Source organism: Neovison vison, chromosome 3 (genome assembly GCF_020171115.1).
Source record: "Neovison vison isolate M4711 chromosome 3, ASM_NN_V1, whole genome shotgun sequence".
In the NCBI taxonomy this organism is placed as follows: Eukaryota; Metazoa; Chordata; class Mammalia; order Carnivora; family Mustelidae; genus Neogale; species Neogale vison.
Window position 1 is genome coordinate 68426635 of NC_058093.1, and position 23890 is coordinate 68450524.

General features: G+C 36.0%; 1 protein-coding gene across 2 annotated transcripts in view; it reads left to right on the plus strand.

Moving 5' to 3' along the window:
- The window catches only part of HAT1 (histone acetyltransferase 1), a 59496-nt gene that overhangs the window by 17142 nt on the left and 18464 nt on the right, over positions 1-23890 (plus strand). For both annotated transcript variants that reach the window (XM_044242336.1, XM_044242337.1), the window contains exons 3-8: positions 573-648; positions 4066-4186; positions 15276-15455; positions 15731-15852; positions 16353-16457; positions 16784-16890. In XM_044242336.1, the coding sequence (XP_044098271.1) occupies positions 573-648; positions 4066-4186; positions 15276-15455; positions 15731-15852; positions 16353-16457; positions 16784-16890 (711 nt within the window). The remainder of the gene's footprint in view (positions 1-572; positions 649-4065; positions 4187-15275; positions 15456-15730; positions 15853-16352; positions 16458-16783; positions 16891-23890) is intronic.

Here is a 23890-nt window from a genome sequence, read left to right on the forward strand (position 1 = left end):
CTGGGATAGAGCCCTGGATCGGGCTCCTTTCTAGGCAGGAAGCTGCTTCTCCCTCTCCCACTCCCCCTGCTTGTGTTCCCTTTTGCTGTCTCTCTCTGGCAAATAAATAAATAAAATCTTATTTTTAAAAAAACCCACAAACTCTGAGTACTCTTATTCTCAGAATGTTTCCTATAGCGTTCTTTTTTAGTCCTTTTTTTTTTTTGATGCTGTAGCTTTGCTTATCTCAAAGTGTCTTTTTTGGTTTGGTTTTCTTTTATTCTTTGCATTTTATGTAAACATACAGAAAAATAAAAACTAAATCAGATGCCTTTGTCATATCTAGTTATCTAATTCTTAAAATCAGTAGGGTTTTGATGCTGAAGCACTTAGTGATATTCTAATTTTCATTGTTCATTTGTCTCATGAGAATCCAGTGTAAATCATATAATGGAAAAGTGACATTTTACGTAAGAAGGATTGTTGGCTGTATCCTAGTTATAGTGAAATTCTTGAAATGGAAATACCTGTCACCTTTAATATCTTTAATTTAGTATCTTTAATATCTCTATAATTTTTATTCTTTTAAACAGTTCGTTTCCCTGAAGATCTTGAGAATGACATTAGAACTTTCTTTCCAGAATATACCCATCAACTCTTTGGGGATGAGTAAGTAATTTTGCCCAATCAGTGTGGCCAATAAAAAACTTTTTTTTCTTAATCTAGAAGTCAGACTTTATTTTCTTCACTGTTTTTTATGTAATTTACTTTAAAATAGACATTAGAATGGCATTTTTGACATTGAGATACCAGTTTACTGTACAATACCTATCACATAGTGCTGTGGATATATTAGCTCATTTAATTCTCACAACAATCTTAGCGATGGTATTATCATTCATTACATTGTACATTGGTGGAATTGAGTAGCTGCTTATGGACATATGAATGACCAAATTTCAGATTCAGGCAATCTATGAAGCCCATATTTATAATTACCACTTTTTTCTTCAGTTGCTTTGCTATACTGCTCTTAGTACAGAATATGCTCTCCCGAAGCTAGAAAGCTCAAGTTCTTCTATGACAAGTAAATAAGCAGTTTAAATAAATTTATTTATTTATTTATTTTAAAAAGCTTTTATTTATTTATTTGACAGAGAGAGAGAGAGCACACACAAGCAGGGGGAGCTGTGGGCAGAGGGAGAGGGAGAAGCAGGCTGCCCTGTGGAGCAGGGAGCCAGATGCAGGACCTGATCCCAGGACCCCGGGATCATGACCTGAGCTCAAGACAGGCACTTAACCGAGTGAGCCACTCAGGCACTACAATAAATTTTATTTTTAAAAACAAGGTTAAAGATATGTCCTGGGATATTCAGCACAATTCCTTTATTTCCTACAGCTTTATAACATCATTAGAATAGTTAGTTACCATTTTTTTTTTTAAACTTTTGGTGCTGAAAAACGTATTTGCAGAAAGTTGTAAGAGTAGTATCACTTAGTTTAGAGGTGTGTGTCAGTTTTCTGCACTATAAGGTTTTTCCTTTTATTATGTCATCTGTGGGGAGATATTCTGAGACTGAAAAGATCCTATTTCCCATCAGACTTTCACCTAGTAGTTTTATTTTATTTTAAGATTTTATTTATTTGACAGAGGGAGAGAGATCATGAGCAGGCAGAGAGAGGAGGGGAAGCAGGTTTCCTGCTGAGCAGAGAGCCCGATGCGGGGCTCGGTCCTAGGACCCCGAGATTATGACCTGAGCGGAAGGCAGAGGCCCAACCAACTGAGCCACCCAAGCACCCCTCACCCAGTAGTTTTAAATCTGTTGATGATTCTTGCTTGAATCTTTTATTGTGGTGGCAAAATGGTGATTTTCTAACTCTGTCATACTTTCTACATTTATTGGCATTCTCTAAGGAAGAGCTTTTCTTTTTCCCCTTATGTATTTCTTTGTTTCTATCAGAATAGACTCAAAGATTCTTTTTTAATCCAAGGGGTCATAATCTGCTACTGTTATTAATTATGATGGTCAAATTATCCCATTTCAAACCAGTTTTTGAATCCTTTTGATAAACCATCATCACTTGGGGGATACTTTACTTTGAAATACAATAAGATGTTCAAGATTCATCTTCTACTTACTCTACTAGTTCTGGAGTTAGCCATTTTCCCAAGGAACCCTGCTTTGTTGTAGTAGGAAAGGGTGTTTTGACATGGTTGATATTTAAAATACTGCCCTCGTGGCTATTATTCGTATGTCTTATTTCAGCATTGTTCACATATTTATTTAATGTGTTTCGAAATTAACAAATGTCTCTCCATGGAACAAATTTCCTCAGAACTTTTCATTATTAATGTATTGGATTGGGCATTTTATGTGCTTTTAAATATTAATAATTCTATTTTAGTACATATTGATTCATGCCAAAATTTGAACCTTTTGTATTTTTTTTCTTTTGTATTTTAAATATGTTTTATTTTATTATAAAGAGAAGAATATTTTCTTTGGGGATTTCTATCGTTATTTATTTTATTCCTTTCCTCTTCCTGCTATTTAAAATCTCTTCCTTAGGTGCATAGAATCCAGTCTTACAGATTGCTTCTCAGTGGTACTTTGTACATTCATTCTGTTTTACATGTCATTAAAAATGCTTACATACTGGGACGCCTGGGTGGCGCAGTTGGTTGGACGATTGCCTTCAGCTCAGGGCGTGATCCTGGAGTCCCGGGATCGAGTCCCACATCAGGCTCCCAGCTCCATGGGGAGTCTGCTTCGCTCTCTGACCTTCTCCTCGATCGTGCTCTCTCTCACTGTCTCTCTCTCTCAAATAAATAAAATAAAATCTTTAAAAAAAAAAAATGCTTACATACTCCCCTTCTAAGGTAGACAGGTGACAGTCACATAATCATAACCCTGTATCTTATGACTCAAGTATGACATTGGTCTTGATCCTACTTATCATTGCCACTGCATTTTATGCACATAACTTTCAGAGTCCTGGAATAGATCCTGCTTATGTTTTATTTTGGTAGCCTGGACAGAAATCTGAAAATGACACTGCTCCTTTCAGGTACTCTTCTTCAGAATTCACTTAAAAAAAAAAAAAGCTTTATTGAGATGTAATTTACCATATAATTCATGTATTTAAAGTATACAATTCAGTGATTTTTAGTATATTGTGTTGTGCAGTCATTACAGTCAATTTCAGAACATTTTGTCATTCCCACCAAAATTCCCATAACCATTAGCAGTCATTCTCTTTTTCCTCCCTTAATCTCCCCAGCCCTAGGAATCACTAACCTACCTTCTGTCTGTATAGCTTTACCTATTCTGGATATTTTAGATGCACATTTTGGAAGACTCCTTTTTAAGCCAGAAAAGAGAATATCGAAGTATAAGTGGGTTGAAAGGAGCAGGGCTGGAAAAACAGCAGCTCTAGATCTGCTTTCTGAGTTCATAGGGTGATGTAATTAGATAGGTGCTTCTACCATTTTCAGCAACTCTGGATGTTAATGATGGAAGCAAGTGGTAAACTAGAGGAAAGACTGGGCCAAAGCTACATCTTAGCTGCTTGCCTAGCAAGGTACCAGTTTCATACCACTTGTGTCTGATTTGAAATGCCTTCTGATACTAATAATAGCAGAAGCAGCCACAATGATGTATTATATTTATTACATAATTTGTATAACATGCTGGTCAACATTAGAAGCAGTTTATAGGTATTAACTTGCTCATGTAACCCAAACAATGTCCCTGAGGTAGGTGCTATTATTCTCTCATATTCTATTATTTTGAAGATTTTATTTTTATGTAATCTCTCCACCTAAGATGGGGCTTGAACTCACAACCCCGAGATCAAGAGTCAGGTGCTCTACCAGCTGAGCCAGCCAGGTGCCCCTCTCTTATTTTATAAATGAGGAAAGCTGAGGCAGTTTTATTACAAGTACTTGTTTCTAAAATAAGTATGGTAAAATCTTGAAACTACCCATAAAGTTAAACTTTTTTATATAGAGAGCTAATTCTTTGTAATGACTTTGCAAAGAGTCTTTCTGGAGTCTCAGATTACTGATATTTTTCTCCTTTTCAGTGAAACTGCTTTTGGTTACAAGGGTTTGAAGATCCTGTTATACTATATTGCTGGTAGCCTGTCAACAATGTTTCGTGTTGAATATGCATCTAAAGTTGATGAGAATTTTGACTGTGTAGAGGTAAGAACAATAATAAATTTATCTTTAACTCTGCTTTCCATTTGAGTATAAAACAGGTTTTAAAATTTAAAGCTTGAGGGAGGAGGGAAACTGTTATATAGTAGCTTCAAAACCACGGATTGGGGGGCGCCTGGGTGGCTCAGTGGGTTAAAGCCTCTGCCTTCAGCTCAGGTCCTGGGATCAAGCCCCGCATCGGGCTCTCTGCTCATCAGGGAGCCTGCTTCTCTTCCTCTCTCTGCCTGCCTCTCTGCCTACTTGTGATCTCTGTCAAATAAATAAATAAAATCTTAAAAAAAAATAAATAAAACCACGGATTATCTTTATTTATGGAGGTAATTGCCTTCCTGTCACTACAGTTAACCTTTGATGATGATCCTTAGCCTGATCTATTTCCTGAGTGGACCTTCTCTAAAAACCCTTTATTTTTATGATCAGAGTTGTATTTTGTTTACCAACTTCTGTTTTTTTATTGTGGATATGAAAATTACTTCACTTCCCAGAAGTTAAATAAGACAATAAATTGAAGGCAATAGCCAAATTTTCTACTTTTTCTTCACATAGAATTTGCTCATTTAAATTTCTCTTGCTAATTTCTGATTCCACAGATTTTGCTAATATATTTCCTTAAGAACATGGGCATTTAAGCTGATGACATAAAACTTTGAAACAAATGAACCAAAAGAGAGTGAAGGCAAAGAGAGGCATTAAAGAGAATGCATCCAGGGCAGGCCGAATTACCAGCCCTCAGGAAGCAGAGGCAGAATGATGTGACCACAAGCCAAGGAATACTGTAGCCACCAGAATTAGAAGAACCACGGAAAAGACTCCACTGGAGTCTGGGGAGAGTGTGGCCCTGTTGACACTTTGATTTTAGTACAGTGATAGTGATTTTAGACTTTACCTCTAGGCTGTGGGAGAATAAATCTCTGTTGTTTTTTTGTTTTTGTTTTTGTTTTTTTTAAATAAGATTTTATTTATTTATTTGACAGAGAGACAGACAGAGATCACAAGTAGGCAGAGAGGCAGTCAGAGAGAGGAGGAAGCTCCCTGCTGAGCAGAGAGCCCGATGTGGGGCTACATCCTAGAACCCTGGGATCATGACCTGAGCTGAAGGCAGAGACTTAACCCACTGAGCCACTCAGGTGCCCTAAATCTGTTGTTTTAAGCCTCCAAGTTTATGGTAGTTAGTTACAGCAGCCATAGAAACTAATACAGATTTTCATACCAGAAAGTCGGGTGCTACTGAAACAAATAACTGAAACTGTAGAAATGTCTTTGGAAATGGGTTACGGGTACAAACTTGAAGAACTTTGAGGCACATGATAGAAGAAGCGTAGACTCCCTTGAATAGATGATGGACTTTAAAGGCATTGTTGGTGAAGGCTCAGAATAAAGTTAGGAGCATGGGAGAGAAAACTTGTATTCTTAGGGAATAATGTACTGTCACAAATAGTATGTTGGTAGAAATAGGGATGTTGAAGAAGTCAAAGGGAAATGAAGATATTATTAGAAAATGAGGAAAGGAGATATTTGTTATATAGAGCCAGGAAGCCTAGCTGAATTGTATCCTACATTTATATAGAAACGAGAAGATAATAAGCCGTGAAGTTGGATATTTAGCTGAGGAGATGTCCAAACAAAGTATTTAAGTTGTGGCCTGGTTTCTTGTGGCTTATAGTAAATGTAAGAGGAAAGGAATAGATTGTGGGAAGAGCTATAAAGTGAAAAAGATCCAGGACTTGATTTGGGAGATTCTCAGTCTATTCAGGTAGCAGAAGACACTGAAATTAGGAGATTGTCAGGAAAGTGTGCTTTAGAAAGAAATCCAAGAGCATGGCTAGATAACCTTTTGTTCTTTCTGAAGGAATTATGCACAGGACTCATGGATCTCAGTAATCTCAGTAAAAACCAGAAATAGAGATTGAATAAAGTCCTTTGTAGGACCATCTTATCTAATGATGTGAACCCTCTTGGCAAATACAGGTGACCTAGAAGAGTTTTAAGAATGTTCTGTCAGCAGAAACACTGCCAGTTTGAACTGACAGGTTGAGGAAAGGCTAATGAACTTCCAAAATTCTATAGGTAGGAAATGGGTTGATTGCACTACTCAGCTACAAACATGTGCTTCCCTTCAAGAAAAAGGAATAATGGCCCAGAAGGTAGAGCCACAGGCCACAGTATTCTCAGGTTTTGAACACTAATGGAATTTGACCTTCTGAATTTTGAAATTGCTTGGTTCCAGTGACTCCTTTTTTCCTACAGTTTTCTCCCCTTTGGGAAACTCCATAATTTATCCTGTGCCTGTTCCACTACTATATTTTAGAAGTGGTAACTTATTTTCTAGTTTTACAGGTGGAAAAGAATTTTGCCCCATGGTGTATATCATACCCAGAGTCTATTTGAATAACTTAGATAATGACATTTTGGACTTGAGCTGATGATGGAATGATTGAAACTTTTGGGGATGTTGGGATGGGATGATTGTATTTTGCATGTTTGGGATAGACATGAATCTCTGAGGGATCTGAAGAAAGTTATGTTTTTTAGAGTTCTGTTTCTGGGCATTCCTATCTAAAGGCATTAAAACTTTATTTTTAAGGTTTTATTTAAATTCCAGTTAGTTAACATACACTGCAGTGTTAGTTTCCAGTGTATAATATAGTGATTCAGTAATGCCATACATCACCAATGTTCATTACAGCAAGTGTACTACTCTTTAATCCCATCACCCATTTAACCCGTTCCCCTACCTACTTCCCTTCAAGTTTCATCCCTTGATGAAACTTTTCATCAAGAATTACTTCAGAGTTGATTTTTTTTTTAATGAAATGCCATTTTGTCACTGAATCACATTTATAAAGTTGAAAATTGCATTCTTAGAGTAAAATCTCTTGTCCCTTGAATTTAAAAATCCAGGAGGTTTTATCAGATCAGATCTGCTATATTGAGAATACTGTGCTTCACGTAACTAAGCAAAGATTTTATGTATCACTGCATTATGGATATCCTAACTCCCTTCTGTACAAGTAGCAATGCCTAACACATTAACAATTAAACTTTTTCAAGGCTTTAAACTGACTTTAAACTTCTGACTTAAATCTTTTGCCAACCTCATGCCCCCAAACTTCTCGTGACTTGGGACTGGTTGATTTGGGGTTTTTTGGGGTTTCGTTGTTGTTCTTTGTTGTTGCTGTTGTTGTTGTTTTTAATTTTTAAAATTGTGTTTCATTGTAAGGACTTGCCCAAATTCATACGATGCTAGATAAACTAGCATGCAAAATAGGCTTATTAAAGTGGAGTTTTTTTCCTAATCATATGTTTCTTATTAGATTATTAAATTCTCGAGCCCAGCTATATACTCTTATTAAAAATGCAGGTAGTAGTTTCCCTAGTGTTGTACAAAATTTACTGTTGTTTGAAGGTTTTGGTGTCTTTTTTTTTTTTTTTTTTATGTTCCAGCTGATAGTGCTGAATTGATTTCTTCCAAAGGAACTATTGACTTAGTTATTGGTAAATCTTTCAAATACTATTTGCAGTGAAAATAGCTATGTATTTGCATTGACTTCTAATTGCTCCATTCTTGAAAACCAGGTTTTTCCATTTAGAAGTACTGTGTTATGAGTAAGGAATCAATCTTTGATAATGTCTTCTTGTGGGATTATTTGCTTCATGGTCGAAGATCATTTATTTAAATTACATGTTCAAGCAAAGACTTTTTTCCCCCTTATAAAAAAAGAATGGGTAATGGATGTGGAGGGAATGGGCTTGCCTCTTTTATCTCAGTTTGCATTAAGAATGTTCATTCCACAGTGCCTCTGTGTTCTTGATGCCAGGGAAAGAGTGGCAAGAAAACAAAATCATTCCTCTTATGGGAATGAGCTAGGAGGAACAGTCAGTAAACAAATAGTAAGTAGTGTTACGAAGAAATACTTTGCTGGTTCCTTCATAGAATGAAGAGGAGCCAATGTAATGTAATAACCTAGGGAAGAGCCTAGTAACAAAGACCCTGAAAGGAGAATACTCAGAAATATCTCTGTTGTTAAATGATTATGGTAATGGAGAGAAGGGTAGGAGATGGTTGAATGGGTTGGCAAAACTAGATCTTGTCAGGTAGAGAATAGTTGACAGCCTTTAGAGGTTTTAACTAGGTAAGAGTGATATGATGATCTATATTTTCAGAAGATTTTTGGGGGAGGCGCCTAGGTGGCTCAGTCGTTAAGCGTCTGCCTTCGGCTCAGGTGATGATCTCAGGGTCCTGGGATTGAGCCTCACGTCGGATTCCCCCACTCAGCGGGCAGCCTGCTTCTCTCGCTCCCATTCCCCCTGCTTGTGTTCCCTCTTTTGCTGTCTCTGTCAAATAAATAACTAAAATCTTTTTTAAAAAAAGCGGGGGAGGGGCGGTTTGGCTGCTTTGCAGAGAACATACTGCAGGGGGAAAGATTAAAAGAAGGGAGACCAGAACGTTGCAGTGTTACAGGTGACACTACATTACATTTAGTTGGCTGTCTGGGGATATATTTTGAAGATGGAGCCAGTAGGATTTACTTTTAAATTAAATTTAATGAGATGGAAGAGAGAAACAAGGAGGATCCTATTGCTTAGCTTTAATAATAGTACTATTAACTGAGTTAAGAAAGATTGGAGAAGTAGGTCTAAATAGGAAAAAAAAATCAAGATTTTTGTTTTAGGTATGTTATATTTGAGACTATTATATATCATATTGGAGTTTTCACAGACTATAATATGTAGTAGTATTTTTGTGTATGAAAGATAAACTCTTTTAGGTGAGGTGGTTAGAAACCATGGCATATCAGCTTAGAAGTTAATTTGCTTATTAAAATTTTGCCATTACATTAATCTTTCATCATCCATTTTTCCTCTCCAAGCTGAGTTCTCCAGTTCCATGTGAAAGTTTTTAGACGCAACTGAGAAGCTTATAAAACATCCCCACTAGCCATCATCTTTAAAGGCAACATAATTCTTCTGAATTTTACTACAATAAACTTTATTGTTCAGACACTATTGGTCTGTTCCTCCTATGGTTGTCTCTGACCTTTGCTTTTACTGATACCTCCTGACCTCTCTTTAATTGAGGTGGAATTAGCATACAGAATCCTTTTAGTTTTTAGGTATATATTATAGTGATCCATTTTTTGTTGTTGTTTAATATCTTTATACATTATGAGTAATTCCCATGGCAAGTCCAGTTATCATCTGTCACCGAAGTTACTACAAATTATTGACTGCGTTCCCATATGTGACATCCCCATGACTATTTTATAACTGGAATTTTGTACTTCTTAATCCTTTTCATCTATTTTGCCCACCCCTTCAACTCCCACTCCCATTCCCCTATCCAGTAACCAACAGTTTTTTACCTGTATATATGAATCTGTTTCTGTTTTGTCTTGTTCACTCGTTTGTTTTGTTTTTTACATTTAACGTAGCGTATTGTAGGTCCATCTGTGTTGTTGCAAGTAGCAAGCTTTCGTTTTACGACAGTAATATTCCATTGTGTGTATGTATTTGTGTGTATGTGTGTGTGTGTGTATTTAAATATATCTAATCTTTATCCATTCATTTATGATGGACACTTCCAAATCTTGGAAAATTTGGCTTCCAAATCTTGCCTATTGTAAGTAATGCTGCAGTGAACACAGGGGTGCATGTATCTCTTCAAATTGGTGTTTTCATTTTCTTCCAATAAATATCCAAGAAGTGAAATTGCTGGATTGTATAGTAGTTCTTCCTTTATTTTTTTTGAAGAAACTTCATACCATTTTCCATACTGGCTGTAGCAGTTAACATTCCCAACGACAGTGTATGATGGTACTCCACTTTTTTTTTTTTTTTTAAGATTTATTTATTTATTTGAGAGAGATAGCAACAGAGTGAGAGAGGGCAAGTGCAGGGAGGAGAGGGAGAAGCAGACTCTGCAGAGCAGTGAGCCCGATGCCAGGCTCCACTGCAGGATCCTGGGATTATGACTTGAGCAGAAGGCAGACACTTAACTGAGTGAGCCACCTAGGTGCCCCATCTCTACTTTTTATATGATGTGATCCCATTTGTTTATTTTAGCTTTTGTTGCCCTTGCCTGAGGAGACTAGTCTGAAAAAAATATTACTAAGACCAATGTTAAAGAGCTTATTACCTGTGTTTTCTTTGAGGAGTTTTATGGTTTTAAGTCTCACATTCAAGTCTTTAATCCATTTTGAATTTATTTTTGTATGTGAGGTACAAGAGTGGTCCATTTTCATTCTTTTGCATGTGGCTGTCCAGTTTGCCCAATGCTATTTGTCGGAGAGACTGTCTTTCCCATTGTTCTTGCTTTTTTGTCATTAATTGACAATATGTATGGGTTTATTGCTAGGCATTGCATTGATCTCTGTATCTGTTTTTGTGCCAGTACAGTACTGTTTTGATTACTCTAGCTTTGTGATCTAGTATACTATGAAATCAGGGAGTGTGGTTTCTCCAGCATTGTTCTTTCTCAGGATTGCTTTGGCTATTCATGATCTTTTGTGGTTCCACACAAAATTTTGGGATTCTTTGTTCTAGTTCTGTGAAAAAAGCCATTGGTATTTTGAGGGAAGGTGCATTGAATCTGTAGATTGTTTTGAGTAGTACGAACATTTTAATAATACTAATTCTTCTAAACCATGAGTACAGTATATCCTTCCATTTATTTGTGTTGCCTTCAGTTTCTTTTATCTTATACTTTTCAGAGCCTCCTGCTTTCTCTTGAGGTAATTTCATTGCCATTTAGTGTAAGGGTGTATGACTAAGATTGTTCAGTCTTACTAATTGCTAGCATTTCTGGGAAGAGGTTTGGCAGAGGAAGTTAAAATACATGGGTACACTTCAATCTTCTATTTTATCCTTGTCTCCCACTAATAAATGGATTGAATTTGAGAGTAGTTGAGAGCAGATTTTTTTTTTTTTTTAAAGATTTTATTTATTTATTTGACAGAGAGAGAACACAAACAGGCAGAGAGGCAGGCAGAGAGAGAGAGGAGGAAGCAGGCTCCCTGCTGAGCAGAGAGCCCGATGCGGGACTCGATCCCAGGACCCTGAGATCATGACCCGAGCCGAAGGCAGCGGCTCAACCCACTGAGCCACCCAGGCGCCCGAGAGCAGATTTTTAAAATTCTCTGGATTCTTTAGCCTCTTATAGAAAAACCCTGTGTACTTAACAAAAATTTAATCTTGAAATGAAAAAATAATCTTTGGTAGACTAATAAGTAGAGTGAAAACTCTACTTTTTTCATAATTGTGACTGTTTTTCATAATATTTTATAAAATATATGGAAAGCTTTAAAATTATACATTGAGATTTTTGTCTTAGAATGTTATATGTGATTTTAGGTAGCGTAACACTAATGCAGTATAAATGTTGTCAGGTAATGTACGATTGAGCAAATTAAGTAGAAATGGAAATTTTTTGGCTTGTTTTTGTAGCATATCTTAGGTAATCTTAGAATTCTAGTCAATGTTAATTAATTCTTCTACTTTAGCCACGTATAAAAGGACCACCTACTTAACATGCCTTTTTTAATCACTGTTTCAAAAATAACTCAACATAGACAAATTTACACAAATGGTGCTGTTTGGGAAAAGATGCTGAAGGTGTAATTTGATTTTCAAATGTGGATAAATACAAATAAAGTGTAAATATATTTATGTCATATCAGGCTACCCATTATTTTCAGGCACATTGCTTTATGCAGTGGTGAGAAAAAGCAAAAATTCCTTCATGGGAACATCACATGTGTAACAAAGTACAGAACATTGGAAGTTGAAATGACCATAGTGAGAGAGTATACGATCTAAAGCATTTCATCATGACTCACCTCAGAACTAAATAGAATAATTATCTTTATAACATTCCTTTTCTAAAAAGTTTGGAAAATATTTGTAAGGCTTGTCTTTATTAGTTAAGTAGATCAGATTATATTCTGGATTCTTGATCTATTCAGCTTAATTTCTTTTTCTTTTTTTTTAAACAGGTTTGGTTTTTTGTTTTAATTTTTTTTAAAGTAGGCTCCATGTCCTGTGTAGAGCCCAGCACGGCTTGAACTCATGACCCTGAGATCAAGACCCAAGCTGACATCAAGAATTAGATGCTTAATCAACTGAACCACCCAGGCGCCCCTTCTTATCTTGTCTATATTTTTCCATAAGTTTAATTAAGGTTTAAAATAATATTCTTGCAGGTAGGGAATTTTTTTGATCTTCAGAAATAGAATCTGAACTTTCAGCTACAAGCATTGGAACTAAAAGAGTTCAGTTAATCTTTGATTCAACTTTGAATTTTAAAAAGATGAGATAGAGAGGGGGTGCCTGGCTGGCTTGGTCACTAAAGCATGCAACTTTTTTTTTTAAGATCTATTTATTTTAGAGAGAGAGTGCGTGCACACACTTGCATGGGAGGGGGTGGGAAGAAAGGGAGAGAGACACTCAGGCAGACTCCATGCTGAGCGTGGAGCCCGAGGTGCGGCTCAACCCCATGACCTTGAGATCACAACTTGAGCCAAAATCAAGTCAGACACTCAACCGACTGTGCTGCCCAGGTGCCTGGAGCAAGCGACTGTTGATCTAGGGGTTGTGAGTTCAAGCCCCATCTTGGGCTTAGAGCCTACTAAGATAAGTAAATGAATAAAATTGTTAAAAATAAAAAAAGTTCTTTTTCAAATGATGAGATGGGTTTTTCTTTAGTGATGATTTTATTATGGGGCCAGTAATCCAATATGAAAAATGAATATTTAACTGAACTGAATTAGAAGAGTACAGCTCTCTAAAACAAGTAGTTATAGGACTTTTTTCCTTCTTAAAACAGAATCTATTTCATAGAGAAATGCATACATTTTTCCTCTAGTGAAGCAAGATTCTGAATTCTGGGTTTGAAGAGCCCTTTGGTTTTATGTTCTATATTTTATGTAATATATCTGATACACATTTTCTCTAACCTATTATGTATAAGAGTCCTTGTGTTTAAACTTAGCCTTTTATTCTCCTGTAAAAGTTCTTAAAGTAATGTGTAAACTTGCCTAGAGCAAAATATTTATTTGAAGATACTTATGATGATATGTAGGTATCCTTTGAAGGCTGAAAGTTAACTCTCTTTCAGCTTTGTTGAGCTCAAATCTTTGCGTTGCTCTGTCTTCCACCAGAACTACTACTTGAAACTTAAGAGTTTCTAAGAAATCTTTGAAGTACATTTGATGCGAGGTATGTGGAGTTATTTGATCATACTTTGCAGTGCCTTGTTGAGAAAACAGTATACAGGGAAAGTTTTTAAAAGTTAAAATTAAGTACACTATAAATACTTTGAAGTGTTTTCCTTTAAACTGATAGATTATAAACCTCTTTATTTAAAAGTAGCGTTTCTTGACTTTTTTTTTTTTTTTTAACCTTGAACTAAAATTGTACTACTTTACGCATTACTGCTTTGGATTTTAATTGCCACACAACAGATCCATTAAGACTATTCCTTATTATTACAGTTTCCTCTTATAATTATTGAAATTGTATCTATTCTATAAAATATGTTTAAGATGGTCTCTTCACATTAGATAGCAGTTTAAACAAAAAATACCAAATGCAGTTTATTTGGTTTACAGGGTAAATTAATACTTACTAGAAATAAGCTGTTGGGTAAAATAATGAAGAGCTTTATTTTAAATATTAGCTCTTTTTTATAGCTATAAACAAGTTATGTATAAATGTTGGTGCTACCAGAGCATTGAAAATAAAACTTGTTTGTGATAAACTCTGTCCTTGGTTCTCTATCCTAAAATGTAACTGAATGATAATAAAGTGCTATTCATCTGCAGGTGCATTGCTTCTACTTAGTTAAAAGATGGTTGAAAGGACAGGAATTAGTAGCATGTTGTATTAGCCTTTTGTAGTGTATTTTGTCCTAAGCATCTTAATTTCCCTGTTTTGAATGCTAAGTAGCAAGGGTCTTGGTTTAGAACTAATACCCATCATGCATGTAAACGGTATGAAAGAGCTGCTTAGTAAGTTAACACAAAGTGTTCTTGTGTCAGTCCTTGTGGAAATAGATACAATACAAACATTACAGCTGAACTCACGGCAAACTCCATTAAGTAAAAACCTGGCCTCATTGTTCAGGAAAAAGTTTGAATAGAATGCAAGCTCATTTTGTTGAATGTAATGTCAGGCTTTTAGGGACTGTATTGAGGGATAAGGTTTTGTTAAGTTGAGACCAATTCATTAAGTTTTATTGCCTGGTGAGAAGCAGTAATACTTTATTGTAAGACTTCATCAAATATTCATGGTTAAAGAGAAGTAGTAAATGTATTCAATCAAGTGGGCTTTTGGGGTTTTGAAAGGGATTATGAAGTCTGCTCAGCTGATAGTTTTAACATTCATTGAGGTTGTTTAACAAGGGTAATTTTAGTCTCTGAGTTTAATTTTGTTGTCCAGGCTTGTCTCTTTTTACTGTCACAAATCCAAGTCTATAAAAATTGTGTCACATTATAGAGATGAGTGGATAATATATCCATTCATATAAATTATGTATGTCCTAAGTGGGTATATTTTTTAGATTGTCGTGTTAATACTGAGTTTAATGTATAAAGGAGTTATGACCTGTCTACTTGTTCATTGTGAGTTTGCAATTTGTTTAGTCAGACTATAGCCTCACCTTACCACTGCTTGTGATCATCTCATGTCTTGGATAATACGGTCTCCTTGATATACATAAAATAATAAGCAGCCTTTTGTTTGGGCCAGTTCAAATTGTCCTGAAAGGATATAGTCCGCATTTTGTAGATATTAGAAATTTCAGTAGCATTGTCCTCATTCTTGTTCTTGATTTCAGGCTACCTGTCTGTTCTTTCTTATTTCTGTATTAAACTTATGTTCATCTCAGATTTGGGAGATAGTCTCTTGTGCACACAAAACTTATCCTTTTCCAGCTCTCCATGTGTTTACTTCTTTAACTATGAACTGCAGTTTTGTGATTTTTGTGAGTTTTGTCCATTTCAAAGAAATTAAGCATATTCAATTAAAAGTCAAATTTGTTACTAATTTTTTCTTATGTCTTTTAACCTCTATTCTTTAGGCAGATGATGTTGAGGGGAAAATTAGACAAATCATCCCACCTGGATTTTGTACAAACACAAATGATTTTCTCTCTTTGCTGGAAAAAGAAGTTGATTTCAAGCCATTTGGAACCTTACTCCATACATACTCTGTTCTCAGTCCAACAGGAGGGGAAAACTTTACCTTTCAGATATACAAGGTAAAGATAAATCTGAATATTTCTTGGGTAAAAGTGCTCCATTTGCCTGAAACTTGTATGCTGTTCTGTTGTGTTATTTTCAGTGACTCATTTCCAGCTTCAGGAAACAAGTTTCTGTCAGCATTAAAAACAAAGATCTATTTTGTATGTGCGTCTGTGTACACATCTTAATCTGAGACTTCTAAACATTTTCCCACAGGATAGTTTTGTGTTCTACAGACTTTCACTTACCTCTGTGATGAGTTTCACCTGACTTTTCCTGGCTTTTTCCCTAGGCTGACATGACATGTAGAGGCTTTCGAGAATATCATGAAAGGCTTCAGACCTTTTTGATGTGGTTTATTGAAACTGCTAGCTTTATTGACGTGGATGATGAAAGATGGCACTACTTTCTAGTGTAAGTACAGTTCTAAAGCAACAGTAGACCTTATTACCTCCACAAAGCCAGCATTTTAATTGTGGCGGCCCAATTATTGGGACAGTATAATGATATTTTTCCCAGGAAAGAAAAACTATTGTTTATGAGACTTGAGTTTTCCTTCATTATGCTTTCGGAGACCTTGAGAATAGAGCTGAATTAAATGCTGTTGTCCGTTAGGACCCTGAATGTAGGCTTAAACAGTAAAATGAGCTTTGCCTGTGTTTTCTTTTACTTGCCACCTATTCATCTTTATAATAGGCAAGTGCACTGAAGTGATGTAAAGAGGTCTGATTTATCCAAGTTGCTGCACACCAATTAAGTGAATTGTACATTCAGAACATAGCAGGTGTACCCATTGGGCCCTCACAGAGTAGCTTGCTGACACTGAAAATTCAGTCAGAGAATGGAAAAGAAAATGGACACTGCATGGGAGCGCGACTGTAATTGACCTGCTTGGCTTTCTGTTTTATCTGCAGATTTGAGAAGTATAATAAGGATGGAGCTACGCTCTTTGCGACCGTAGGCTACATGACAGTCTATAATTACTATGTGTACCCAGACAAAACCCGGCCACGTGTAAGGTAATTGGCGGTGTAACACGTGCCTTGTCTTTTATTTCAGAAGAAGGAACTGCTGAAGTTTCCAATACTTGTTATAATAGTGTTGATTTGTTTAAAAAAATCACCATTATTCATTGGCTATGTACTGATTTATTTCATTGTTCCCTTTGCAACTGTGGAAGATTAAACCAATTTTGAGTATCTCAATAATTTTTGGATTTCTTGAAGGTCGACTGAAAAAAAAACAACCCACTAACTTGAAAATGTTCTTAATACACAGTGATTTGTAGTTTTAAACAGATCATATTGTGGGATATTTTAATTTTACAATCATTTCTTTACTGTAGTCAGATGCTGATACTGACTCCATTTCAAGGTCAAGGCCATGGTGCTCAACTTCTTGAAACAGTTCATAGATACTACATTGCATCTCCTTCTGTTCTTGATATTACAGGTATGTAAAATTTGATTTGTTACTGAAAGACCCTTCCTAAAGAATCTCTTCTTTACTGATTAATTTTGTTTTAACTTATGTTTTAAATAACAACCTTCTCGGGATATTTTTAGAACCATGTAAAGATTGCTTATAGTTACATTTTAAGTTACAAGCCTTTGGTGGGATTGGATTGTATATTCAAGTAAGAAGTGCTTTATGAATTGAACAAATTGAAGATAATGAATTGAATATATATTAGGGAAATTGTGATTAGGCATATGTACTTTGTAAGTGTGTTGTGACTTATTTCAGCTTATCTGGCCAACCATTGCATTGCTCAGAGGCCTTGCTCTAATTTTCATGTAGGGGAAGAATATTCTAAACCTTACTGAGAAAGAAGAATCAAGGCAAATAATTCCTGAATCGAATACACATTTCTCAAGGCATGTGTTTTTTATTCCTAAAATGCATGCCTTCACACCAGCAGTTTATAAAGTGAAATGCAAGGCTATTTGTTTTGGAAACATCTTTCATTATGAATTAGCCAGAGAAGAAGTATTGTGAATAGGATGCTTAGGAGAAGGACAGAGACTCTTCTTTTAAAGCCATCATTAGATGGAGTTACAGATGATAGATGTGAGTTAGCACAGAACAAAGAGCCCCAGGAACATTTATGTTGTCAATATTTTCTTTTCCCTGAGTAATACTGTTTCAAATTTGTTAACTCAGAAAGTTGCTGATTAAACTGAAAATCACCCTTTTTTTTTTTAATGAAAAATATTATACCAGATATTCATACCCAAATTAGGTATTACATTTTATTAATTCATAACAGTTTGAGCACATTTTTGTTTTTAAAACTATACTGCTTAACACTAAAATTTAATTTGTTTAAAAAATGCTGTTTTAGAATTTTATTTTACCACTTTGTATAAAGACACCAAAAAAAAAAAAGTACTGGATATGGGATTAATAAGAATATAAGTAGGCTTGTCAAAAAAAAAAAGAAAATAATATAAATAGGCTAATAGGCAGATTTTTAGCTTTCATGTAATGTAGTGGTTTTCCTTATCCAGAGTAAGTAAAATTAAAGTTACTTCAAAAAAGATTCTGAATTCATCGTATAGCTTAATAAAATACTGGAGGGAAAACATTTTGTTTTTAAAAGGGAGTTCCATGTTTATGGAGTTGAATTATTTTTTCATCTGACTTTCATGCTACTGTGAAACAGTTTAGAAATTTGGGAGATAAAGAAGTAACTGCTTAAGTTGACAGTGACACCTTTACTAGCTAACCAAAAAATTATAGAAACATAATAAAAGTGATGGTACTTCTTTTTAACTAAGCTAAAAATTGTTTAGCTTCTGTTTACTTTATAGAACTTGGACTTGGTGCTACACGAAGGGACTTTCTGGTGATTTTAATCTGGAGACTTAGAGTTCACATAAGTAGTCTTTGTATTCTGTAGTGGGTAGTGTGCCAGCAGGAGTTGTTTCTGTGAAGCCTCTTAACCATTTTCTTCTGTCTACTCCAACCAATAAAGTCCTTAATACTTAGCACCAATTAGCAGATAAAGAATTTTATTTCTTAAATCTCAGTGAAGAGTCATCAATAGTGGTAGCCTTTATTCATGGCAAACTGAAGTCTCCAAAGAGAAAAGGCTAAAAGTGCTAAAGGACTTCTGAATTTGAAAACTAGATACCAGCTTTTATTTTCACTGTTAACATTTCTCAGCATTATACATTACTAAAAATGCCTTATCAGCTGTTTTCATGAAGATACATCTTTTAGATTTCCATACCCAGTCTTTTTTTAAAAGAGAATACTAGAATTCTCCACTTTTTAGTCATTTTAGTTGCCTGTTTCTCCATTATTTTGTATATATATTTTTAACTTTGTGGATTTTTTTTTAACATTTTATTTGTTTATTTGACAGATACAGCAATAGAGGGAACACAAGCAGGGACAGTGGGAGAGGGAGAAGCAGGCTTCCTGCTGAGCAGGGTGACCAAAGTGGGGCTCTATCCCAGTATGGGGATCACAACCTGAGCTGAAGGCAGACATTCAACAACTAAGCCACCCAGGGGCCCCTAACTTTGTGGATCTTCAGCAGGTTCAAGATCTCCCTTTGCAATCCTGAATATTCTTTATGTTGACATGGCTTTTTGCTTACTCCACACACAGCCAGATATAGTAATAATTAAAAGTTAACATTGATGGGCCTGTGGTACAAGTTAGATAGGTGTTTATTGTGTAATTTCTACTCATTTTCTTTTTTTTAGCACTTAATTTTATTCATTTATTCATTTATTTATTTTAATATTTTATTTATTTATTTGACAGAGATCACAAGTAGGCAGAGAGGCAGACAGAGAGAGAGGAGGAAGCAGGCTCTCCGCCGAGCAGAGAGCCTGATGTGGGGCTCGATCCCAGGACCCTGGGATCATGACCTGAGCCGAAGGCAGAGGCTTTAACCCACTGAGCCACCCAGGCGCCCCTTAGCACTTAATTTTAAAGTAAAATACTGGAAGGCAGTTCTTTATATCACGTACATCTTTCTTCTGAGAATGTCACTAACTTAAGATACAAAGCATTTGAGTACACCTCATTTGTATGACCTTGTAAATTGAATCAGTGAATTGTTTCTTCTAGAATTATGAAGAGATTTGCATTTGGCAATTGAAACTGATCTTGGGCTGGAGTATATGTCAGTATTACTAATCTCTCAGTTGTGTATTAAGAGCTAATTATAAGTGTCCTTTAAATGTGCCTTATAATACTGGAATGGAATATTTTAGAATATTATCTATAAGTTTTTTATCCTTAGGTGGTTTGTGCTGTCTCATTTTATATGATTTTTATCTCTAATGTAGGACATTGATATGGAGAGGTTTTTTAAAAAAATGGTAGAACAAGCACTTAAGTTGTTAGATAATGTATTTGGAAAAAACTTGGTTTTTTATTTTGCATGTCACTATAGATTTATACTTAAGCAGTTTTCATCCTTTAAATGCATTGCTTATTTTTGTAGCACAGAAGCAAAGGAATTGAAAGGTGTCACGAATTACTGAGTATCAGTATTTCAAGTTCATTTTCAGTCTGACACTTTTGGTTAAAGTGCTTAAATATTGAAATGGTGACTTGGCCCCTTATATTGTCAGTCTGTAACAGCTTAGGTAAAGCTAAATGGAAATTTTTTGCATTTTATTTATGTGAAAATTTCTGATAGGAATGTGGCATGAGTTTTTAGATTTTTCTCAATTATCATTCTTTTTTCTAGGATATGTTTTTTCCTAATCTTCTGAGGTCATATAAGTTACTTAAGCTATCACTCATACTAAATCTTATTTCAAATTGATGTCAGCAACACAGTTCTTTTTTCTAAATCAGTTTAGAAGAGGTAGACTTGGAAAAATTGACATTGAACAAGTTCGAGCCTCATCTGTTAGTACTTTAAAAAATTGTTTTAAAGAGATGCTTCTTTGAGAATTTTTGTCACTTAGTAGAGGTTTAATTAAAGCAACTTTATTGACGTATAATTTCCATACCATAAAATTTGCCCATTTTAAGTGTACAGTTCAGTGTGTTTTAGTGTATCTGCCTGGTTTTGCTGCCATCACCACAGTCCTGTTTTAGAATATTTCACAGTAAAGAGATTCCTCATGTCCATTTGCAGGCAGTCCCTATTTGCTGTCTCTTACATTGAGGTCTGTGATCCATTTTGAGGCAGTTTTTGTAAGTTTCTAAAATCATCTGCTTACTACATTTGGCTATCCAGTTTACCCAGTACCATTTGTTAAAAAGACTGTTTTTCTCCTATTGAATTGCCTTGGTACCTGTGTTGAAAATCAATTGCCCATAAATGTAAAGATTTATTTCTAGACTCTAATCATCTATATATGTCTATCCTTAATGCCAGTATCATACTGTCTTGATTAGTTTACTGTAGCTTTCTATTGAGGTTTTTTTTTAATGATAATGTGAAGCTTAATATGCCAAATACATACATTGAATTTGTGGAGTGTGGTTTGCCTGGGTGTTGCAGAGTAAACAGAAATTTCTTGAAATGATAGATGAGTAAGGTTAAAAATGGATACTGGCCCTGCCCAGGTGGCTGGGAAATAGCGTAGGGAGACAGAGAGGTGTGGCTTCAGTTAGAGGGAGCTGGCCAGGGACAAGCCATGACCCTCAGGGACTCTTAAGTATAGTCTCTCTGTGAGTGAGCACCCAGGCAACGCAGTCTGGGTCTGGTTGTTGCAAATTCATCAGTAGCTGACCCCAGCACAACTCCCCCTTAAGGTGCAATCAGCCTGACAAAACAGAGGTTCTAAATTCTGAAAACAAAACCTTTCCATTGGTTCCATAGGAAACACAGTCCTCATCTTTTTGTCTCAAAGCCGCTATTCCCTCCCCAGTCCCCCAGCTCTCCTTTCCCCCACAAATGACTTTTCTGCCAGGAAGATGAAGAGGAGGCCCCAGACCACCAGGGGGCTTCTACGCTGAAGGGCTGTTTAAATGGCCCCAGGGCATAGAGTGGGTCAGAGACAGCAGCGGTTCTGGTAATAGGGCCCACTTCCTCCCACAGGCCAGGCGTACATATCGTACATATTTAGAGTAAGTGATTGCATTTGTTTTCCTGATAAAGTTGCATCATTTTTTGCTTTCCTTCTTCCTCGTGACCTCCTGTACTTCTTTCTGCTCTTTATGGTTGATCTCCAGCCAGGTGAGGTCAACCTTGGCTTGTTCTGTCTTCCCACTAAATGCATTTTAATGTAATGGTCTTTTGCTTTCTGTCTTATCTTTCCTTGAAAACTCGTTTGTCTTGTCCAGATCCCTTTGTTTTATTTTTTTATTATCTGTGCCACTGGGTTGTGGTTCTTAATGTTGATGGGCCTTTTCACACCTTTGCTGGTGGTCATCTTTGTCATCCTCGGCTTCTTTCCTTGCTTCTCCTCCTCCCGGGCCTTAAGCTTTCCAGCCTAGAGCTGTGTATCATTTTCCTAGGGGCTCATGTACTTCTAGCTAGGCGTTCATGGCCTCCCTTTCTCCCTTTTTAGGCATTATGTCCCTGGCAGCAGTAGTGCCTCAGCCTTTCTATTGAGTTTTGAAGTCAGAAAGTATTTCAGTCATGTTCCTTTTCAAAATTATTTTGGTTATACAAAATCCCTTTTGTTTTCACAAATACTTATTTTTTTGTCTTCTACTTACTTGATTCCCACTTTGAGTTTTATTATTTTCTTCTTAATTCTTTGGGTTCAGTTTCCTCTTATTCTAATGAAGACTGAAACTTAGGTGGTTTTTTTGTTTGTTTATTTATTTGAGAGAGAGAGAGAGGGAGCAAGCACAAGCAGGGGGAGCAGCAGAGGGAGAGGAAGAAGTAGGCCCCCCCACCCCACCCCGAGCAGGGAGCTGGACTCAGGGCTTGATCCCAGGACCCCAGGATCATGACGTGAGCTGAAGGCAGACACTTAATTGACTGAGCCACCCAGGCATCCTGAAACTTAGGTTTTTAATTTAATTTGATGTCCTCCTTTTTTTAATACAGATTTTTAAATATATAAATACTCCTATGTGTAACATGTATATTTCTATATGAATATAAGCACTGCCTTAACTGATCATATACATTTTCATAAATGCTTTAATTCCCTTAAAAATATCTTGTTCTTTTTTTTTAAGTACTCTCTATACCCAGTGTGGGGCTCAAACTCACAATCCTGAGATCAAGAGTTGAATGCGCCACCTACTGAGCCAGCCCGGTGTTCAGGCCTTCTAATGGCTTTTTGATCCATGGGTTGTTTAGAAGCATGTTGTTTAATTTCTAAATATTGTGGATTCCCAAATTTCCTCCTATTGATATCTAATTCTGTTGTTGTCAGAGAGCATGCTTTATATGACTTCAGTTCTTTTTCATTTACTGAGTTTTGTTTTATGGTTTACCTTAGGGGTCCATAAACTTTTTATTTAAAGGGCTAGGTAATAAATATCTTATGCCTTGCAAAGCCATGTATGTTCTCTGTTTCCATGGGTGAGAGTTGGCCCATGGCCATTGTTTACTGATTTTTTTGCCCAACATATGATCTATGCTGGAGAATGTTCCATGTGTGCCTGAACAGAATGTATGTTCTGCTGCTGTTGGGTGAAATGTTATCTAACTATGAGCTAGGCAAGTTAGTTGATAGAACTGTTCAAGTCTTCTCTATATTTGTTGATTTTTCTGTTTGGTTGTTCTAGCCATTATTGAGTAGTATTGAAATTTCCAGCTATTTTTGTTGAGTTGTCTATTTCTCTCCCTCATTCTGTCAGCTTTTATTTCATTTACTTTGGACCCCTTTTGTTAGCTGTGTGTGTGTTTATAATTGTAACATCATTTTCATGAATTATCTTGTGGTTATAAAATGTGCCTTTTTTCTTCCCTCTCTCTCTCTCTCTGCCTGCCTCTCTGCCTACTTGTGATCTCTCTCTGTCAAATAAATAAATAAAATCTTTAAAAAAAAAAAAAGACTCCAATCAAAAAGCACAGATTGGGGCGCCTGGGTGGCTCAGTGGGTTAGGCCGCTGCCTTTGGCTCAGGTCATGATCTCAGGGTCCTGGGATTGAGTCCCGCATCGGGCTCACTGCTTGGCGGAGAGCTTGCTTCCCTCTCTCTCTCTCTGCCTGCCTCTCTGCCTACTTGTGATCTCTCTCTGTCAAATAAATAAATAAAAATCTTTAAAAAAGCATAGATTGTCACTGGATAAAAAAAGATCCAACTATATACTGTCTCCAGCAGAAATATTTTAGATTCAAAGGCTGAGAGTCAAAGGATGAATTTAAGCATTATCACAATAAAAAACAACTGGGAAAAAATACCATTCAAAATGAAAAAAATTACAAGAGAAAAAAGGCACATTTTATAACCACAAGATAATTCATGAAAATGCCTGCCCCCCCCCTCGCCTGCCTCTCTGCCTACTTGTGATCTCTGTCAAATAAATAAATAAAAATCTTAAAAAACAAAACAAAAATTCTTGTTTTA